Here is a 19,875-nt window from a genome sequence, read left to right as displayed (position 1 = left end):
AAGAGACGTTTTATTCCAAGGAGTAAAGGATTCTAAAGATCAGATTTTCCTCCTTCATTCAAATTCCGGGACAGCGTCTATAAGCTCTTGCAGACTGTAGCAGTAGATTTTTGTACGTGGTACAGCACTGTCACTTTATTTTTTTTTTTTTAAAGTCTGGGGCGTAGCTCTTAAAGAGCTACTTTTGTCTGTAAATTTCTGGTGATGTAAAGCAATTCTAGAGCTGTTTTAAAATGTGTGTGGTTGTCACCTGGGGAGGCAAAAAGTCTTTTGAGGGTGATAGAGAATATGGGGCACTCTGTAAATTCGGTGCTGAACCATGTGATCATGGATTTTGGCTCTGAAATATATTTCCACATAAAGCTTCTTCCCCCCCGCCCCAACAATCGATCTTTTGCTACGCAAGAGCCTGAGCTATTCAGGTACCTGCAGTCATAAAACTGCTGTTGTTTCCACTCTCAGATACGCCGGTACGGCTAGGTTGATGAACTATGTCTATTCCTCTATTCTACTGCGTTTTAAATTTGGGAAGATGCATGATTGAGCACCTACCTGTATAGTGTAAGAGACTGGGCAAAGGGTGCAGGGCTGATCTCAGAAATTGGTTAAGTAGCTCCAGTAAAACGTGGTTGGGAAGGTGGACCCTCCAAGTACATGTGCCAAATATAAGGTGGCGTCCAGTGATCTGATGAACAAATACCAAAGTTCTTCAGCAAGCCTGTGCTGTCCATCAAAAAGCATGTGTTTACTTGGTTCAGGGATAGTAGTACAAAGTGGTTATTTCTCCAGCTGAGATGGTTGTGTGTATCGGGAATGGGAAATGCGAGGTTCGGACCTCGGGTGTTGCATGGGTCAAATCATTGAAGTTATTTTACTATGTTTCTTTATTTACAAAAAATCAAACAGGTTAACGTAACTGACTATTATAAACAGGTTTTCTGTTTTAAAATATCGTAATTCATAGTTTTTGTACTGAAATGCACAAATCAACAAGATTTGTTTACTTGGGTAATGGGCAGTGCTTTCAAGTGTCTCTTTCGAGTTCTGAAGACTGACCTGCATGTAGGACAAATAACGAGCTGGTGTTTTTCCATGGCTGCTTCTCTAGCAGGCTGTAGGATAATTTCTAACATTTTGCGGAGAAACAGAAGATAGGAACTTATTTCCAAAGGCATACTTTTTTCCTCTCTAGTATTTGGAACGTGCTTGAGTTTGAACCCCATGTTTATATAGTTTGGGACATTGGCACATAGACAAAGCTGGCATTTAAGAGCAGCAAGCCTAATTATTAATATTACTGATTTGTAAAAAAACGATCTTTGTAATCAAGCCAGCTTCTCTTTTCGTGTGTCCTAGTTGCTTAAAGGTTATTCAGGTGAAGTGGATAACTGGTGTTTGGCTAATAACCTGCTTGGGCATTAATATATGCTGCGGCTGGGTTAGTGTTAGCCAGCACCCCTTTTTTGGGGTGGCGAGGTGTCCGTGGCAGGGCTCTCCAGGAGAGGATGGAGGCTTCTGAGGAAGAACCAAACACGATGGATGGGGAGGAGAAGGGACGGTCCCATGCCTGGCTCCCTGCCCTGGCGTTAGTGGCTGAGAGCAGGTGGAACGTAACCTCTCCTGTGGTGTGGCTTCAAGCACCTCTTACCTGACCTTCACAAGAGTGCTGGGAAAATCAGGAATGTATCTTCAGCTTCTCTGCCTAAAAAACCATCTGTCTTCCAATAATGCTGTTCTCGTTAAAAGCTTGCCTTCCAGAGAATCATACCTCCAGGGAGTCAGTTCATCTTTGGCTGAAACCTGGCGTACAGTAATTTTTTTCAATGCTCCCCGTAAGAGGGGGAAACCAGGGAATTGCTCACCGAATGCTGCTGCAAGTGCTTGGTCGGCCTTCATGCTTTTCGCACAAAGGTGGAGGGGGAGACAAACACACACGTAGATGGGGCTCTCCTAAGAGTTTGTGAGTGCGATCCTGGTCCCCCGAACTAAGTGTAGGAGCAGAAGAGGAGAGTGGGGAGGTCTTATTGAAGGATTTGAGATCTTAATACTTAAACACAGGCTCGGAAGCCAGCTGGTCCTAAGCTTATTAAAGAAGGGGTGATGACTCATGGCCTGTTTAAAATATGTAAATATTATATAAACATATGTAAATATTACGTGTGTATATCTCTGTGTGTATACAGACATACAAATACATGTGTGGGTGTGTGTTTATATATATTTAAACCTTAAAGAAAGGGAGAAGGGAGGAGGTAACCTCCAGGGAGAAAGAGAAGCTATTTCATCTGAAAAGGAAATGAAGAACTTGCCATTATTAAATCCAAGCTGCAGGCTAGAATTATATCTTCCACCATCCACAGAGCACAGGTGTCATACTGGAACAATGAAACACTAAATTTCTCACCTAAACTAGCTTATAATGTGGATTTATGGATGGGGCTATATGTCAGTACCTGTAATGCGGAGGTCTGGGGTTTAAATTCAGCTGCTTTTCAATTTGCTTCTTACTGTAATCACTGCAACTTAATTTGACCCATTGCTCTGTAAACGGAGTAAGTAAAAACAGTTTTGATACTTAACACTGTCTTTTTTTTAACTGTTACTTGTGCAGCTTTTCTACTACACATGCAGCTACTGAAACTGTAGGAGGATTGGCAAAACCTTAGCTTGCATTTATGTTTAATAATCACAGACTTTTCTGTGTATGCCTGAAATGTGATGGGGCTTCGTGCTTAGGCATGAATGCTTTTTTTTATTAATTTATTTTTTAGCAGAATATTTCCTCTGGGGTAACGTCAACAAGGCTTTTAATCTGAATCTTGGATTTGAGTCTGCCTCTGCTGCACCCGCTACTCTATGCGGTGATTTTAATCACCTCTCTTGAAGGGCAAACTTCTTATTTTCGCCTACCTTCCATTCATTTGAAAGGCAAGGTTGCTTTCCCAGGGTGCTTGCCAAAGGTCCAGTGAGTAATGGATTTTTGATGGAGAACGTTGCATCAGGGAAGTACTTGCGCGGCAGTTTTCAGGTTGACCTCTAGTTTTAGGTAGACCATGTTCTGGGAGGCTTCATTGGATACGCCTGTAACTCTAGAGAGGGCTGAGACACAGGAGGGAAAGACAAAGGCTTGCGGTACTGTATTTCTTGCCTGCACTTTTGAGTCTGAATTTCATTTCTTTTTAAAGTTAATTGGATTTAAACATTCTGTTGGTGTTGGATGTTAAATGGGAAAAGGCAATAGAGGTCAGGGGCAAGAAAATGCAACATTTTAGACATCGAAAAACTTTATAAGGCTTTAGAGACTTTTTTCCCTCCCCAATGCATTTTGATAAGCCAAACATGCATTATATATACCAAATAATTAGTGAGGAACATAAAAGGAAAAAGTCTGAGATCCAACAGGCCTGAATCTGTGTCTAATGCTATTGAGGAAGCACTTTATCAACAGCTTTGTTAGGTTGGTATGTGATGGTAGTGCTTGGGGTCCCAGTGGAAAACAGTTCAGATCCTAGAGTTTGTTTGCCAACTGAGAGTGTTATCACAGCTTTAACCAGCAAGAAAATAGAGGAATTTAGCCGTAATCTGAGTATGCTTTTTTGGTGTCTACAAAGCATTGTTTTTGGAATTATCTTACTCTATGCTAATATGAACTATGAAATATGAAAAAATGTGAATATTAACTGTGTGGACTGTGTGTATAGTAGATGTCATTAATAGAATGAGATTTAGCAGCATCTTAATAGTACATAATGCAGGTCAGCCAACATCAGTATATCTAGGGAAGACCAGATATAAACTTACTGATACTTTACAAATACCCTACCTTTTTCTGTTTAATTTTTACAAGTTTGACTTCAGACAGCAGAATAAATGGAGAGTAGAGGGGAGAGACCAGAAAAAAAAAAAGTAGTTACAAGGGTGCAACAGAGGAGGCTGGTGGCTGACAGCAAGTTGTACCCGAGGAAAGCAGACAATTAACTTGCAATTAATCCAGAGGGAAATGGTGGGGTGGGGAAGCATCTTGTCCTGGTTGGGAGCAGCGTGGCTGCTGTTAACTGAGCTGGCTGAGCCCGATGATATGAAAAGGAGCAAACCCTGGTACAATGGGACAAGCACGTTTGCCTTGTGGCCATGGCTTCTTAAAAGGCAGGAATTTAGTGGAAAAATAACCTTCAGAGTGTGACAGGCGTGCCAGCTGATGCGGGGACGTTTGGCTGAGGCAGCAGAAAGCAGCTGGATGTGTCGAGCCAGGGAGGTGCCAGCCGTCCTCTGCTCGGTGCGGTCGGCTGCTGTCCTGTGTCCTTTGCTTGTCACAGCAAACAAAAAACCCAACTATTTTCTAAACTGATTTACAAATTCATGGCAAGTAAATACAAACAGTGTACTTTGCTGAAAGCGGCGGCATTTCTCTGGGTTTGCTGTAGACTGACGTATTATTTTTACATAACTTTCAGATCAGATGATAGGACTCCATTTGTTCAGTGATATTAAAGGTCATGTAACAGCATCTGTATGATCTTTAACTGCCTTTGCTGAAACGTTGTTTTTTCAGTAAAATTTGAAATGAAGTTTAAAAATGTATTAATACAGCACTTAAATATTTCACTTGAGAGAAGCACTATTTGGAAGATGACAGAAAAATTAGGACACAAATAAAAACGGTCTGTGTACCTTTCTGTTTACTTATCAGTGAGTATCTCCTTTCTGAAGATCACTTCATGTGGCTTCTTCTTTATTTATTTTGAAATAGATCTGGTTTTGTCTCCTCTAAGCAGCATTTTGTCGTAGAAGTTGCATAGTATGCCTGTGCTCTCAACTGGGGAATGGTGGTTTGCAACCATATTCAAAGAACAGGCATTTGTGCTATTACACACTTGAATCGAGCAGCTGAACAGGGAAAGCTTCGGATATTAAACCCGGTTATGTTTGTATTTGTGTACTTTGTTTATGTGAAACAAAGCTCAGTATTAGGCACCACTGGTTACTGCCAGCTGGGTCCTCACTCTATAGTCACAGCTGTGCATTTAGCATCTAAGCCTGCTAAGAATAGCTAATTAGAAAAATCAAACTGAACAAAGCTCACATAGTAGGGTCGGCACAATAGCATTTCTGTCTGAGAATTGTCAAAAGATTTATTTTATTTTTATTCCTCCCCCTGCCCGCTTCGTGCCTATAGTACAGCATAGATCAATAAGTGCTTATTCTCCCCGTGCAAGCCCAGGGAGAACCTCAGTAAAAGACCAGTAGATGCTCAAAAACCTTCACTCTTCAGTAATGTAGTGGCAACAGAAATGGTTACTCATAGGCAACCAAACTTTTTTTCTGATCACTTAACTCAAGTGAAAATGGTAATTAACTAATGTATGTGTCAGGTGATGGTTTGTTGGGGATGTATATAAAGTTATAATGGGATGAATACCAAAATTCTGGTCCAAAACCTAGCTCACAATTCAGTTCAGGAACTGAACTTGTGCTATAGTAGACTTCACAGGTTGCCGGCTTTCACACGGGGTAACGTCATCCGCAGTCATGCTGTGCTTGGTGAGGAGACGAGGGTGGGCAAGAAGATGGTGATGTGTCCAGCTGTAGGGGCTCAGATTTGTCTGAGCTGAGGTTGAGCTTCCGCACTGACTGTTGAGAAGACAGCCTCCCTCACTCAAGTCATTTTTATGAATACCTCTCCAATCCCAGGCTTTTCTGTTATGTGTCTTAAAATTGCTGGAAAATTATGGTGTGCATCTCTGTATCCAGCTTAATACTTCATTAATGTCAGCTTGCCTTGTGTGAATGTAAAAACAATAGTTACATTTTTAATGCTGCTTCTACTACTAGTTATGTGAGTGCCTGATCTAAGTTGTTTTTTTTTTTTTTCAGAAATTCTATTAAAAATTTTACTTTCATGTTCATCAAGGTTTGGGGGTTACAGTTGAGGTTTAATTCCTAGTTTGGAAGAGCTGCTGGTTAGTTTGTCAAGTTGGCAGGGTAGCCTCAGCAAAGCAGTGTTGTCTGCTGGTTATGCTAGGACTTCAAGTAATTGAGGCAAGAGTTCGTCTTTCTACACAACAAAACCTGAGAATATGTATATTTGGGGGGGAAAAAAGCAATCAGGTGCTCTGTTACAGTCACTGAAAGAGAGAACCATTTAAAGAAGTGCTTGTCTTCATATGTAAAGCTCGAAATAACTGCAGAAGTTAAGGGTGTTTCCTTCTCAATTTTGTGTTCAGTTGAAGTTTGAAGAAGGGTGTGAAGAATGCTCAATAATGCGGCTTGTCATGTAGTAACCCCCCCTCTTCAAACCTTTACTGTAGGTTTAGACCTCAAAAGTTGTAATTTTGAATATTAAGTATCCTTAATAAAAAAAAAAATCCCTGCACTGAATTTACAGTGAACTTGAACATCATTTAAACTGGGCAAAAGGAGATCACTTTCCTGCTGTGAGCGATTAGCTGTAAAATGCTGCCTGAACAGGGAAAGCTGCTTTTAATGAAGGCGGCTCTAATGACTCATCCTGACTCAGTGCATTTTCATACGGTGCGTAATTAGATCAGGAAGACAGAATGCGCTGGAGGTCAAAAGTGTAAGTGGGTTTAAGAAAAAGCAAGGGGTGAATTTCTAGGGGATGAGCTTAAGTGACGGTGAAACTCTTGTAGCGTACAGTGTTGGAGTGGTGGTTTCACTGAGACTGGTACTTGGGGTGTTAGGGCTAGTATGGCCTTAATGAGTGGAAAGGTAGGAAGGTGAGTAAAGGCTATACTGGCCAGATATGCTGAAACTGTAGGCGAACAAAATTGTCCTCTGGCGTCAGTGTGCTTTCTGCCACGGTTTGGGTTTTGCGAGAGCTGCTCAAAGCTTGTATTTTGCACTGCTCATCCTGCATCACAGCCGCCGCGGTGCGCTTCCTAAAGTACACATTAGGAATGTATATGCACGAATTAAGTGATGTACATAGCCACAGTAATAATGTTGATGAAGTATTTAGTCTCTTTCACGTGCCAAGGTCATAGCCTGCTTTTTAACTACTGTGCGTATCACTTTTATACCTTGTGTGCTGTGTAAAGAACAGGGAAAGTACAAGAAAATACTCAGCCTTTGTGCCGTGGACCAGCTAATTGTACCAGGATGGACGTTCAGGTCTATCTTGCAACCAAAGACCTGTGAATGCCACTCATTTGGATTCAATTTCACTAGATCTTCAGTTTAGAAACTCTGTACTAAAGTCAGGAGAAATAATTACAAGACGTTAAAGGAACCTGAGAATAATGGACTCTTCCAGGTCACAAACTTGGGGAGCATTACAAGGAGGCAGTGTAAGTCCCACATTCTTAACTTCTTTAATTTTTTTTACCCAATTCTTACATTTTTAGCAATGCTTAGCGATCCCATTTACTTAAGGCTGTGTTATGCTAGGAATGACACAGATGTATGCAAGTCTGCAGTTCACTTTCTGCAGCCCATGCATGGTAGTGATCTCCAGCAGCCCTCTGGGGAAGCAGATTGGAAAGGGGCTGCAGATCAGAAGGCAGGCAAGTGATTCCTCTTACTACCAGCGTGATGGAAAGCTTGAGTAAAATTAGGACTAACTGGGGCGGGGGTGGTGGTGGGGAGAACTTTTTGGTTGATGTCAAAATACAACAAGCTGAGTTGAAGCTTTTCTGGATGTTCTTGAGGTTGGCACAGGACAGTTTTGACCCTGACTGTGTTGAGGAAAACATAATTGTATTCTTTCTAATTTAGCATCCTAAAAGAAACCCCGAAGACAACTTCAGGTCTCTTTTTTGCTTCTGATGTGGGTTGGCCTGGCATCATCCAGCTCTGGTCTGGAAGCCCACGGTAGCCATGTAGGCTGTTGTTCTGTCTGAGCCAGGTCCCTGCCTTCTGCGCTTGTGTTAATGATGTTGTATCTCTCGGATCAGAGTTGATTTACACCTGACCAACTCGGAGAATGGCAAACCTCGTTTCTTTTATCTCTTCCTTGTGTGAACCTGTCTGTAGGGGAAGCATGCCTGATTTCTGAAATGTAATTAAAATCTTTGTGTGCAAAGTTCTGTTGCTTGGATTCCAGTTCGAGGGCTTATGAGTGTGGATTTGTGTGATTCCACGCTTAAAAAGTGGGTCAGGAGAGGGAGCGCTTAGATAATAAGCTTCAGTTTAAACAAAATAAAACAGTTTGTATTCCGTTTATTTTTATTTTTTTGTGTAATCCCATTTAATATGGTAGACAAATTCCATCTTTTGAGCCTGATGGCAGGATCTTGTCTTGCCTGTCAAGACCTAAGTTTGCCTTTGTACACGTTGTGTTCCGCTGAAGCAGTGGAATTACCTTCAAAGGGATGGGTTAGAAAGGTTTGGCTATGAAATCAGCCATAGTAATGTGAAGCAGGTTGCTTTGCTATTGCACAACGATGAAATGCAAAAGCCTGTTTGTAGGGTGACTAATTCCATGGTACCTAGTAAATTTCCTTTCTTTTTTTTCCCCTATGTAAAATTCTAAGTACATAGTAGCTCTTTGTTATTATACAAGGGTATTCTTGAATGGTATCTTAGAAATTCCATTCTAAGGAAGTATTTTATACCTCCGCTGTTTATGAATAGTGATGTTTAATTCTTACTGTGTGGGTACATCGGAGTTGTGAAGTCCCACAGAATTTCTAATTAAGCAGAGCAGTCTTGCCAGGAGTCCTTTGTTCATCCTCCTGCCGACTTTACTTAGATTCCCGCTCATCAGCATGGATCATGTTTGAGCTTGGAGGAGATGATGCTTGAATATCAGTCATCTCTTCTGAACCTCTCTTCTCTCCAGGGCTGTATCCCATGGGATTCTTCCAAGCAGGTCTCTGCAGAGGATAGATTCAGTTCTCGTGAAGTTCAGGAGATGCCGCTGTTGTCTTCCTTGTCCACTTGGTATCCTGAACTTCTCTATCTCCTGGTCACTGCAGCCAAGGCCGCCCCTGAGCTTTGTATCCTAGACAAGGTCTTCCTTGTTTGTATGTATGAGGTCCAACAGAGTGTCTCCCCTTGTTGGCTTCTTGAGCACCTGTGTCATGGAGATGTCATCAAGGCGGCATTCCAGAAACCTCCAGGTTTCTGCCCCTCCAGCAGGTATGAGGGTGGGTGGGTGCCCTGTGAAGACCAGAGCCTGTGAATGTTGGGCTTCTTCCAGGTGCCAGAAGAAAACCACCTTGTCACAGGTGATGCGAGCTCTCAGAATATAACTCGATCAAATGTCACAAATGGGCAGAGAGCTGTCGTTTACAGCATGGCAATTGATTGCTTTTCAGAATGGTTTGTCCTAGAGCGAACAAAAGGTTATTTTTCTATTTAGCTTTAAACAACAGGTAGGAAATAGTTTAAGATGTAACTAGTTGAACCACTAAGTAAAAGTGACTATAATATAATTACATTTGCAGCATGCCTTAGGTCCTTAAGTAAAATTCAAGGACAATCTTTAAATAAATCACATAACCACTTGGAAACTTCTATGTCAGAAGTTCAGCCTATATTAAATGATTCAGCTTCGAGGCGGGTCGCGGGCGCTTCCCCTCATTTCCCTTTCCCCCTTGTTCCCATACAGATGGGGGGGAGGACAGGGAGAGAAGGAAAAGAAAGTGCACGGGAAAAAGGATGAAGACAAATGAAAACGTGTGGATTGTACAGAAGATGGAAGTCCCTTTTTCACTGCATAGCAGAAATAAGCGTACAACCCCCGGTGTAATGGGCAGGTTTTCATTACGCCTGCTGGTTTTTGTGGTAGCTTTTGTGGTTTTGTGCCGAAGTGCGATAGCACAGCATTACTCTATTATTGTCTGGCCTGCTGTTTATTACCAGGACAAGAGGTGCGTTGTGGACATGGCTCTTAATTTTCCTTTTGCTTATTTCCTATTGAGCAGGCTTGTGCTCAAATTTGGTGAGACCAGAATTAAACCGTATCCTGGGAAATATAAGTTATTCCTTGGCACTGAGAGATCTATATGTGAGTGGTACAACTTATTTTTTTTTTAGTTTCCACTGCCAACAGTTGAGTTGGAAATAATTAGAGTAATATCAGAGTAATTACAGGAGGAGGATGAGCTTAAGGATGTGAAGGCCTTTGTTGCACTTGTGAATATTTAATAAAATACTGGTAACTCGCTGTGGAAGAGGCACACAGTTAGGTCTAAGATATAGTGTGTATATATAGGCCCAAGAAATAGGGACATCCACCCTGTACTTGCCATACAGGTGCAATGTTATTCCTGGCTCCTTGAAATACTGAAGCAGTAGAAACTGAAGGTGTTTTTTGAAGCTCTGGCTTCTTTTGAAGTCCTCTCACTTTCTTTAAGGCTAGAAATCACACAGTTAAGTCCCAAACTTCACTCGTGTATTTCCTGTGCTGTACTTCCAGGCTGGTGCTACGAGATAGATCTATTTATATTTTGGTGAGTTAAAATGTAACGCGTTAACTTGTGAATGTGTGTCAACTGATTAGTTAGGAAAGGACAAATCGTCTTACGAAACTGGTTGTTAATACAGAAGCTAAACCAAACCCGGAAGAATTTTGCTGTTCACAGCCTGTACCATGGATTCTGAATCATCGAGTCGTCGTACTCAGTGACTTTTAAAATGCTTATGACTTTGGAAACTTGGCTCGTGAAGTAACAGAGGGACCAACAACTGTTCTTCCTAAGTGATGTTTATTTAATCTGTTTCTGCCACTTACCTATGCTTCTACAGTGCTCAGTGTCGATTTTTCCTTTAACAGGATCTCCAAACATGGGTGAATGGTGCTAACGAAAATGGCTTTGTCCTCGTCTCGTTTGGAGCTGGAGTGAAGTACCTGTCAGAAGATATAGCAAATAAGTTAGCACATGCTCTGGCGAGGCTGCCTCAGAGAGTTATTTGGAGGTAAGTGCAACGATAGATGTACTCGCGGTGATTTGAAGCACGCTCATTTCCTATTGTGCCATCTTCATCTAGAGTTGCAGAAGCTGAAACTGAGACGGTCTGGGTGGCACGGAGGACCTGGCTCTTTTGAAAGATGCTCTCTGTGGAAATGTCACAGTCCCCTGGTAATAAGGAGGAACAATGATTCTTTTGTGGTAGAATAAGGCATAGGTTATACTCCTATGCTGAGTTTATATGCTAGAAGCATTGGGGACAGAGAAAAGAGTCGTGAGGTTATAACACTGGTGACATACTGTCATCATTTCTGATAAAGCAAGCCACCCTGGGGAGTAAGAGTGACATCCTGCTGATTTAATCCTAGGGTTTCTTTCTTCTTTATTCTTTTTTAGCTTTCTTCTTTTTCCTCTTTTTCCTCTCTTTTTTTCTCTTTCCTCTCTTTTTTGGACGACTCCTCTTTTATCTGTAAACATAGACTTTCGTAATTGTTCTTTTGTTCTATCTTTTTGTTCTATCAGTTTGTACTTTGAGCCTGTATTTTATGAGCTAAACTTTTTCCAGCAACCTCAGGTGAGCAAAACATTGCTATTGGATTTCGGGCAGTTGAGCAAGTAAGAAAAAAACCAAAACCCCTTGTCTCGGTCTGATCCCAAACTTTTCATCAATAGCTTCTTGCCTCAGAAGCTGAGCTGTCAGCCTTTCCCCTCCTGGTATTAGTAACTCCTTTTAAATTAAGACGGTGTCAGTTATCAAGAGCGATGTGAAACTGGCCAACTGAAAGGCAGTGCCTTGTGTTGACGGTAGGGATTATTATTTGTGTGCTGATGGGATGTTCTTGGTGGAGTTGAACCAGCTGAGCTTTCAGTAAAGCAGTGGAGTCGGAGCCGTAGAGAGTTATAAAACCTCCTGCCGGTCGCAGTGGGAAGAGTTATTCATGCTTTGAGAAGGGACTATGTTGCCATTATGTTGATAGAAAACATTGCATTTCAAGCCATGTTGCAAGGAGATTGAATGATAAAAAAACACAAAGTTGGAAGTTATTAAATATTTACAATGTTTTGGTTGAGCCTGTTTTGTTTTCTTGTAACAGTGAGTAAACAGGATCCCTGTGTAACCGAAGATCTGCTTAGGGCTCATGGATCATTTGATTTGATTCTCTGGTTTGAGTTTATTGATTTTTGGAGGTCGTGATAAGTCATCTTCAATCTGATTTTATTGTTTTAGGTTTTCAGGAAACAAACCAAGGAATTTAGGCAATAATACGAAGCTTATAGAATGGTTACCACAAAATGACCTCCTTGGTGAGTATCTGTTTTGATCGGGCATTCATTATTCTCACTTGAATTCAGGTTGCTCTTCCAACAATATTCTACTGTCCTTCTAAATGAAGGATCACTTCTGTAATGGATGTCATAGAACAAGAATATAGAATTCATCAGAATTTCAAGATGATGAAATCAAACACCTTTCTGATGTTAATTATTTTTCCCTGGCACTATGTTTTTTTCCTTAAGTTAATTGTGTGGAGAAAGACATAATTGTTCCAAAGACTATTTGGCTTAATAAATGTGAAAATTTTTTCACAAGTGTCTTATATGCCACGGGAGCGACACAGTCAAGGAAAAAAAAATTATTGAAGATAAATAAGTAGGAATTTTCTTGAATCTGCTATTTTAGGGAACTGACAACTGTAACTGTTGATTTTCTCTCTTATGAAAAAGCATGGAATGGTGTTCCCTGGTCTCTTAATGGAAAAGTTGTAAAACTGAGCATCCAAAAGTTGTTCATGTTGCATCAAAACTACTGTGCATACTGTTGTGCGTGTGTATATATATACACACACACGTTTATTTTTCTCTAAAGACAGTTATAACAGAGCTTGGGCATGTGTTACAAGCTGATAATAAACTTTTTCTGCAACCTGACTTACTCTGGGTTCTCGGGTGCAGAGATGAAACTTGGTGTTCTTTCATCTCTTGGTAAAGACTATGTTAGAGTCTATGTATTTTATTTTTTTTTACCCTTCCTTCCCTGTGGAAAGGTAGCTGAGTACATTGCAGCTCTGAGGGGGCCACAGAATATTTCTGGTTGTCTCTGGGGTACCTGGGTGTTTGTATTTGCAAAACGGCGCCGGTGCTGTGGTGGGTGCTGATGATGGCGTTAAGCATGCGTGTGCGTCTGTGTGTGCATGTCGGCTGGAGTATTTATCATAATGCAGTGATTGGGCAAATGACTTTTTAAAGCCGGTAGATTTGTTTTGGTTACTAAATTGCTCGGAGGCAGTCTCCTTTTTCCCATTACGCGAGGTTGTTAGCATTATTGTCAGATCTCGCTAGCCTGAAGTAAGGCATGTGAAGCTTTAGAGAGAACGTAACCTCAGTTGTCCTGTCATTAAATAGCTTGTATTTCGTATGAATAATGAGGAAAAACGCTCTCTCCCTGCCTCATTTGTACTGCTAAACTGGTTAGAGTCACCACCTGCAGCTACTCAGGAGTAAACAATGTATATTAATTACTCCATTAGTAATTTTACACGACTCGCATGCATGAGAATTTGCCTTTGCATTGGCCGTTCCCTCTCAGTGTCTAAGGAAACCACTTAATGCATGTGAGACTTCAGCAGAGTGGGTTTAAGGAGGAGAACTTCAAAACAAGTTGCATTCATCTTTGTCTTCCTGAATTGCAGCTACAGAATCATGGTGACAAATGTGTTGTACCCAGTTGCTTCAAAATTTACATTAAGGAAATGTAAATAATGTAAATGTTTTTTTTTTAATCTTCATGCCTCTTCTGTTTTCAGGTCACCCTAACATTAAAGCTTTTCTTAGTCATGGAGGTTTGAACAGCATTTTTGAAACCATGTACCACGGTGTCCCGGTGGTGGGGATTCCCCTTTTTGGAGACCATTATGATACTATGACTCGTGTGCAGGCCAAAGGCATGGGAATATTGTTGAACTGGAAGACCGTCACTGAGAGCGAATTGTATGAAGCCCTAGTAAAAGTTATCAATGATCCCAGGTATGGAACGAGTGATTATTTCTTTGCTTTTAGTTTAAATCTTTGGTATGAGATAAATATCCATATACGGAACTTTTGTGCAAGGGGAAGAACTGCATGTTGGGGTTTATTTGTGTGCACATCGGGGCAAGTCTTTGGGTGGTTGTCCCATTTCACAAGGTTTCTCAAGCGATGAGGTTTCTGTGTAGGTGCGAGGCTTGTTGCTCAGCGCACCAAAACTCAGTTGTCTCATTTGCTTTTTGTAACAGTTGCCATGTGAAGGGCAGAAAGGTTATAGAAACAAACCTCTCTTGACTTATTCCTTGTTGCAAACCAATGTCTCTTTTTTTTTTTTGTGTGTTTCTTGATTGCTCTGTATTTAGCAGTCTGCCTGTTTTGCTGCCTAAGGGGCCTGGAGCAGAATACACCTGTACAGTTGTAGGGTGGCGTGTCTGGATTGTAGCTAAAAACATGGATGTATTCAAAAGTAACTTTTTCTGAAGTCCCATGATTTGATTTAAAAAAAATAAATATACATCTTCCTGTTCTGGCCAGTAATAACCTCTCTTAGGGTCAGGAAGGTCATTTTGTTTTTGTTGCAGTGATAATATTCTGAAAAATTATTAAGAATATGAGGACTCCAATCTGTTCTTTGTAATTTTTTTTCTTACTCAGGTGGAATAAGTAAAAGCCCATGCATTGGGTTTCATGACTCTTTACTTCCAACAAACAAATGTGCTCAGGGATATTAAAGTACAAGGAGAGTCGCTTTAGAAGGTTGTTCTGAACCAGGTTTAAACATCTGTGATGTTCAGACCATCTTCAGGTTAAAAATAACGACGGGTTCCCTGGTTGTAACCATAGTTTTGGAGCGTGGCGCTGATAGTGCTTCTTGCTTTCATGAGAGCAGAGTCTTTAAAGCGGCGCTTGCCTTGGGAAAGGAGAAACCTGCAAGGAGTGAGAAGGGGGAATGTCACTAAAGAGATCTTGATAACATGAGTTGCATCACCTTTCCGTTATGCAATTATCCTTAGTAGGAAGGCAAGTCCTGCGTAAATAACCTGTTGACCCTGCAGCTGTGGTGAGGGGAGAGAGAAGGAACTCAACATTAGTGGCTCCTGGGAGGACAGCCCGCTTGGGGGGGGCGAGGGGGGAAGTGTTAGGCTGAACTCTGGACCCAAGCAGAAATAGTCTATTGCACAATCACAGCCAAGTTTCTCACTTTATTCTGTGTTTCTCTAGTAATTCAGTTGCACAATGACATAAACGAGCGGTGTGTTAGACAGGGTATGTTCCTGCTTTACAGCAGGAAAGGCAAATGCTTCTCACTCAGTAGGCTTTGTTTTGGATTAGATAAGATTCCCCTCTGGCAGCAGGTCAGATTGGCTCTTCATAGTTTTGCTGGAGGGTGGATTTCTGCCTTTAGTCGCAGGTGCGTCCACTTTTCTACTCATTCTTCATCAACAAGCTGTAAGGGCTGATGTAAAGATAGATTATCTGCTCTGTCTAGCCCTCAGTGTGCTGGTGCTCGTGAGGGTCCTGCAGTAATACGCTGTTTGATCTGAAGAGGCTTAAGTGTATTTACGTGTTTGCAGGCTTGCTTTGCTCAGAGCGATGATGACAATTTCTCTTTTTCTTCCCCGTTCTTTCTTTTTCTTCCCCGCAGCTACCGGCAGCGGGCCCAGAGGCTGTCTGAGATTCACAAAGACCAACCTGGTCATCCTGTTAACCGGACTGTATACTGGATTAATTACATCCTCCGTCACAACGGAGCCCAACATCTACGTGCCGCTGTTTACAGCATCTCTTTTTATCAGTATTTCTTACTGGATATTGCCTTTGTTGTACTAGTAGGTGCTGCCTTACTTTATTATATTTTGGCCAGGATAACAAAATTTATCCGCAAACAAAGCAAACATCTTTGGTCAAGTGACGAACATAGAGCTGTTAATGGACACTACCAGAACGGGATACCGAATGGCAAGTATAGAAGAAATGGCCACATTAAGCATGAAAAAAAGGTGAAATGAGCCAACTGCCCCATGTAAAGTAGTAATGAATCAGATCAGTAATCGAATTTTATCGCTGTAACTTAGTCTAACAACTACTTAAAACCTCAATAAGCAGTTCTAACACTCCCCTTCAGTATGTAATATTATGTGACAAAATCCTACGGAACTAAGAAAAGTCTTTTAAAAAAAAAAGGCAAGCACAACCTAAAATGGAAAATATTTTGTTCTTAATACTGATGCAGAGAGGTTATTTTGGCACTGAAGTTTTTAGAAGCCTTAATTCTCTGAAGTTATTCAATGATCATATTTATGAATTTTCAGTTTTTAAAAGCTAAATGTGTGTGTCCCAAATGAGGAGAGGTTTCTTTTTATTTGCAGAGGTTTTTTCCTTTTATTTTTTTATTATTTTAATATATCCATCTTTTAGCTGAGAGAACTTTAGTGCAAGTTCTGTTTCCTTTGTTGAAGGTTCAACATGTTGTGTAAGAATGCTGTTTTTAAAAAAAAAACCCAACATAATTTTTCCCAGTCTTTGTGCAAGAAATAGCAAGTTGTGAACTGAGAACACAGACATTAAAAGAAAAATTATCTTAAAATAAGCACTGAAGAAAAACGGCAAAAATATATACTCATTTTACTGATAAGCTGCATGACTCTTCTGCTCACTACCAGTACTTTGGAGAAAAGGGTCTTGAGCAAGTCTACAATATGTCTTAATTTCTAATTTATACAAAATTTTATTTGTTGCCTTTCTCTGCATACATAACTTATGCCGTAAAAATATTAGGGACTTCTGTTTCAGTTTAAAATGTGGCTGTGTGGGAAGTAGATTTGCATAATTAAGAAAAATAAATGAAACAAACAACAACGACAAAAAAGAAAACCTAGCCCTGTGCTTAATGCAGAAGGTTTTGTAATGGCCCAGAGCTGTGCGGCATCAAACCACTATTTGGGGTTTGTTTAAAAAAAACCCAAACAGCAAATGCCCCTCCACCCCCAAGCTGAATGTCTTTCCTATTAATTCTCATTATTATTAAGTTCTTTCTAAATCGCAGTGTTGTAGGTGTTCTCTTTCAATGGTTGTATCTGGAAAAAAAATAATACTACCTTCTCTTAGTCTGGGCCACGCAATCCATGTTCCACGTAGTTGCCAATACGAATTCTCAGATGCGGGATGGGAGGCTGCTCTCCGGGTTGGGGGACCAGCCGCTCCTTCCCGGGTCCCACGGGAGGAGTGGGGTGAAGCCTGGCCACCTGAGTGGGAGGTTTGCAGAGGTGGTTGTCCCCCCCTCCTCCTCCTTCCCCTGCTGTTGTCCCTCCCCGCAACAATCTCTTTCAATCATTGTCGCCGACACGGGACGCTGCCACCGAGGGCGGGGATGCAGGGTGCTGGGTGTAAAAAATCACAACCGCCCTGCTCAACCAGAGTTGGCAACTATGAGTTTATTTCCATGTCATTCTGTTTACTTGGAATTTGCACTACACATGTTGTGAGTGTATGCTTTATTTATTTGTAGTTTGAAATCCCATGCCTGAAAGAGAAAGGAGAGAAACCCATTTTACCTAGTGTTGTTCACTAACATGGGAAGAGTTGTGATGATTACAGGATGCTGAGATCATCTTCATACACAGTGATGCGATATTTCACTATCATTCCATCAGGAGCCTCTATCCTATAGCAATAAATAACAGTACAGATATGTTTCTAATATACAGTACAGCTACTTGTACTGCTTTCTGAATACTTGAAGAAAATGGTATTATAAATAAGCCTATTAGCTATACCTTTTTACAATCTTGCAGTTTGCGGCGACTAAAGGAGCACACAGAGGCGATGAATGGTGGGATGGTAATAAGACTTCGAGTGTATGAATGACTTGGTTTAAATGTGGGTTTTTTGGCATTGAAGAAGGTACAAAAGCACTGACCGGATGATTAAGCATAATTTAATCTCCACTGTGATAAAACTTAAGCAATAAACATGGATTTAATAGAGAAATTCTGTTGTTGGAAGTATGTTTTTGTTCAAATGAATGCTGTTTATTTTGAAGTACCCAGTGTGTGTGAGTATATATAAATGTGGATGCTTATTAGGATACACCAATTTTTTCTTCTTGGTATGTACCGTGATGCATGATACGTATTTGAAATGAAAAATTATTATGTTTTGTGAATGTAGATCTATCTCCCGTAGGAGCGTTGAATCAATTGCCAGGTGGAATGCTTAACCAGACTTCTTTGTTAAGGCAGGCTTTTTTTTTTTTTAAAGTTTATGTGAACATTCCTGGTAAAGTGTGTGTTGTCTCTTTCTGTACGTGTTAAGTTATACACATTTCCTGGAAAGCAAAACTAAAAGTTTTTTCACAGGGATGTTAGATGAGACGATTGATTCCTGAATAGTCTCTGTAGATATAAAGAAGCTGCAGTTCAGTTGTAAAAAGAGGAAGTTGCTGCATTATTAATTGTATTGCCAAACTTCTAGGTGGGTCTGATCCACCTGATCTATAGAAATACCTCTTGTGTTCAAAGTTACTTTCTTGTAAGTTCAAACACGATCTGATATTTGCCTTATTTTTCATTTCAGCCCCCTGCAGTGATAGAGGAACTTGTATTAGACAAAGTGGCTGGAAAACATGGTGTGTGGGGGTGTGTTTCCACAAAACATGCCTGACAGGAGAGTGAAATTGGGTCAAAATTTAGCTCTTGCGGTAGGTTTTGGTATTCTGCTTTCTGATTTCCTTTGACTAGCTCAAAGATTCAAGAAGAAAGCAGCCGTAAGAACAAGACAGTTTAATTATCACCTGCAGAAATAGGAGATAGCTATCAAGTATTTAGAGTTTAAGGAAATCGGTCAATGTGCTAACGGTTTTCTCTTACTCCCCAGATCACTTGGAAAATCAGTTTTTAATGCTATTCTGTGCTAACATCTTTTTGATGTTCTCGAAAGATACCACTTTTCATGAAGTTGAGCATGTTCTGATTTTACTCTATGGCATGGTAAGTATGCAGTATTTGCTGTAGTCAGTCTGATCCGTACACCAGTAGCGAAGAGACACAATTAAAATGCTGGTGCATACATTTAAGCAAAAATTTTAGCCCTGTTATTTCCTGGGTGCGATGTCTTCCTCCTTAATTTGTGTGGGTACCTATAAGTGGCTTTATTTGTGCATGAAATCTAATGTGCGCAGCTGTATTAGTAAGAAACAGAAGGTGGCCATTTGATTCCTTCTGAAGCTGAGTCGAGCTTCGCTTCCTTTGGTGACTTTTCAGAAGACCTTGGCAACTTTAATAAACTTTTGGGGCTTCTTGGTGTCTTGACAAATGACTCTCTTCTTCCTTGCTGTACAACACTACAGAGGTGTGATTCTCTTTTACAAGTGATACAATTTTCGACATAAAGATATTGTAACTTTTCCTGCAATGAGATCACAACTTTTTTTTTCTTTGGCGATGTGTTTCTGTTCTGGGGGCTGGGGAGAATGTGTGTTTAAAAATGGATATAACAAATCCAATATTATACAGGAACTTGCCTGTGTTGTTTTAACTTGTGTATTGGGATGAATGGCGCACATAACTTGCCAAAAGTGAGCTGTAGTACTAACAAGTACTTCCACTTGTGGTTCCCTGGAACGGTAGTATTCTCTGATTTCAAAGAAAGAGGGCAGCGCCTCTAATTAGATGGTTCAGTTACATAAATATGAGAGAAAAGTCTCTGAAGACATCTTGCTGCTCTTTATATTAAAGGTCGAGGTGTGCTACGGAACAAAGGTGAAAGCTACCTATTGCTCTTGGGTTTTGAAGAACGGTGTTCAGGTGTTGGGTTTTTTTTCTCACCGGTTCACAAGTAGGATTGAAGGATCTTGTGAGGGGAAGGGAGGAGGAGGAATCTTCCTCAGCGAAATTTCCTGTTTACCTTCTGTGAATTGTTTTATTACAGAGCTGTAAAGAAAGCCAAATAATACATTTATTTTTTTATTCCAGTCCAG

General features: G+C 40.7%; 1 protein-coding gene across 3 annotated transcripts in view; it reads left to right on the top strand.

The window, feature by feature from the left end:
• UGT8 (UDP glycosyltransferase 8) overlaps positions 1-18,382 on the top strand; it is a 43,004-nt gene extending 24,622 nt beyond the window's left edge. For 2 of the 3 annotated variants that reach the window (XM_063336754.1, XM_063336755.1), the window contains exons 3-6: positions 10,739-10,881; positions 12,103-12,179; positions 13,679-13,898; positions 15,544-18,382. In XM_063336754.1, coding sequence (XP_063192824.1) covers positions 10,739-10,881; positions 12,103-12,179; positions 13,679-13,898; positions 15,544-15,907 — 804 coding nt within the window. In that variant the 3' untranslated portion in view covers positions 15,908-18,382. The remainder of the gene's footprint in view (positions 1-10,738; positions 10,882-12,102; positions 12,180-13,678; positions 13,899-15,543) is intronic. The other variant, XM_063336752.1, reaches the window with a different exon arrangement.
• The last annotated feature ends 1,493 nt before the right edge of the window (positions 18,383-19,875 follow it).

This window comes from Chroicocephalus ridibundus, chromosome 5 (genome assembly GCF_963924245.1).
Source record: "Chroicocephalus ridibundus chromosome 5, bChrRid1.1, whole genome shotgun sequence".
Classification (NCBI taxonomy): Eukaryota; Metazoa; Chordata; class Aves; order Charadriiformes; family Laridae; genus Chroicocephalus; species Chroicocephalus ridibundus.
This window is presented reverse-complemented; position numbering and strand designations above follow the sequence as displayed.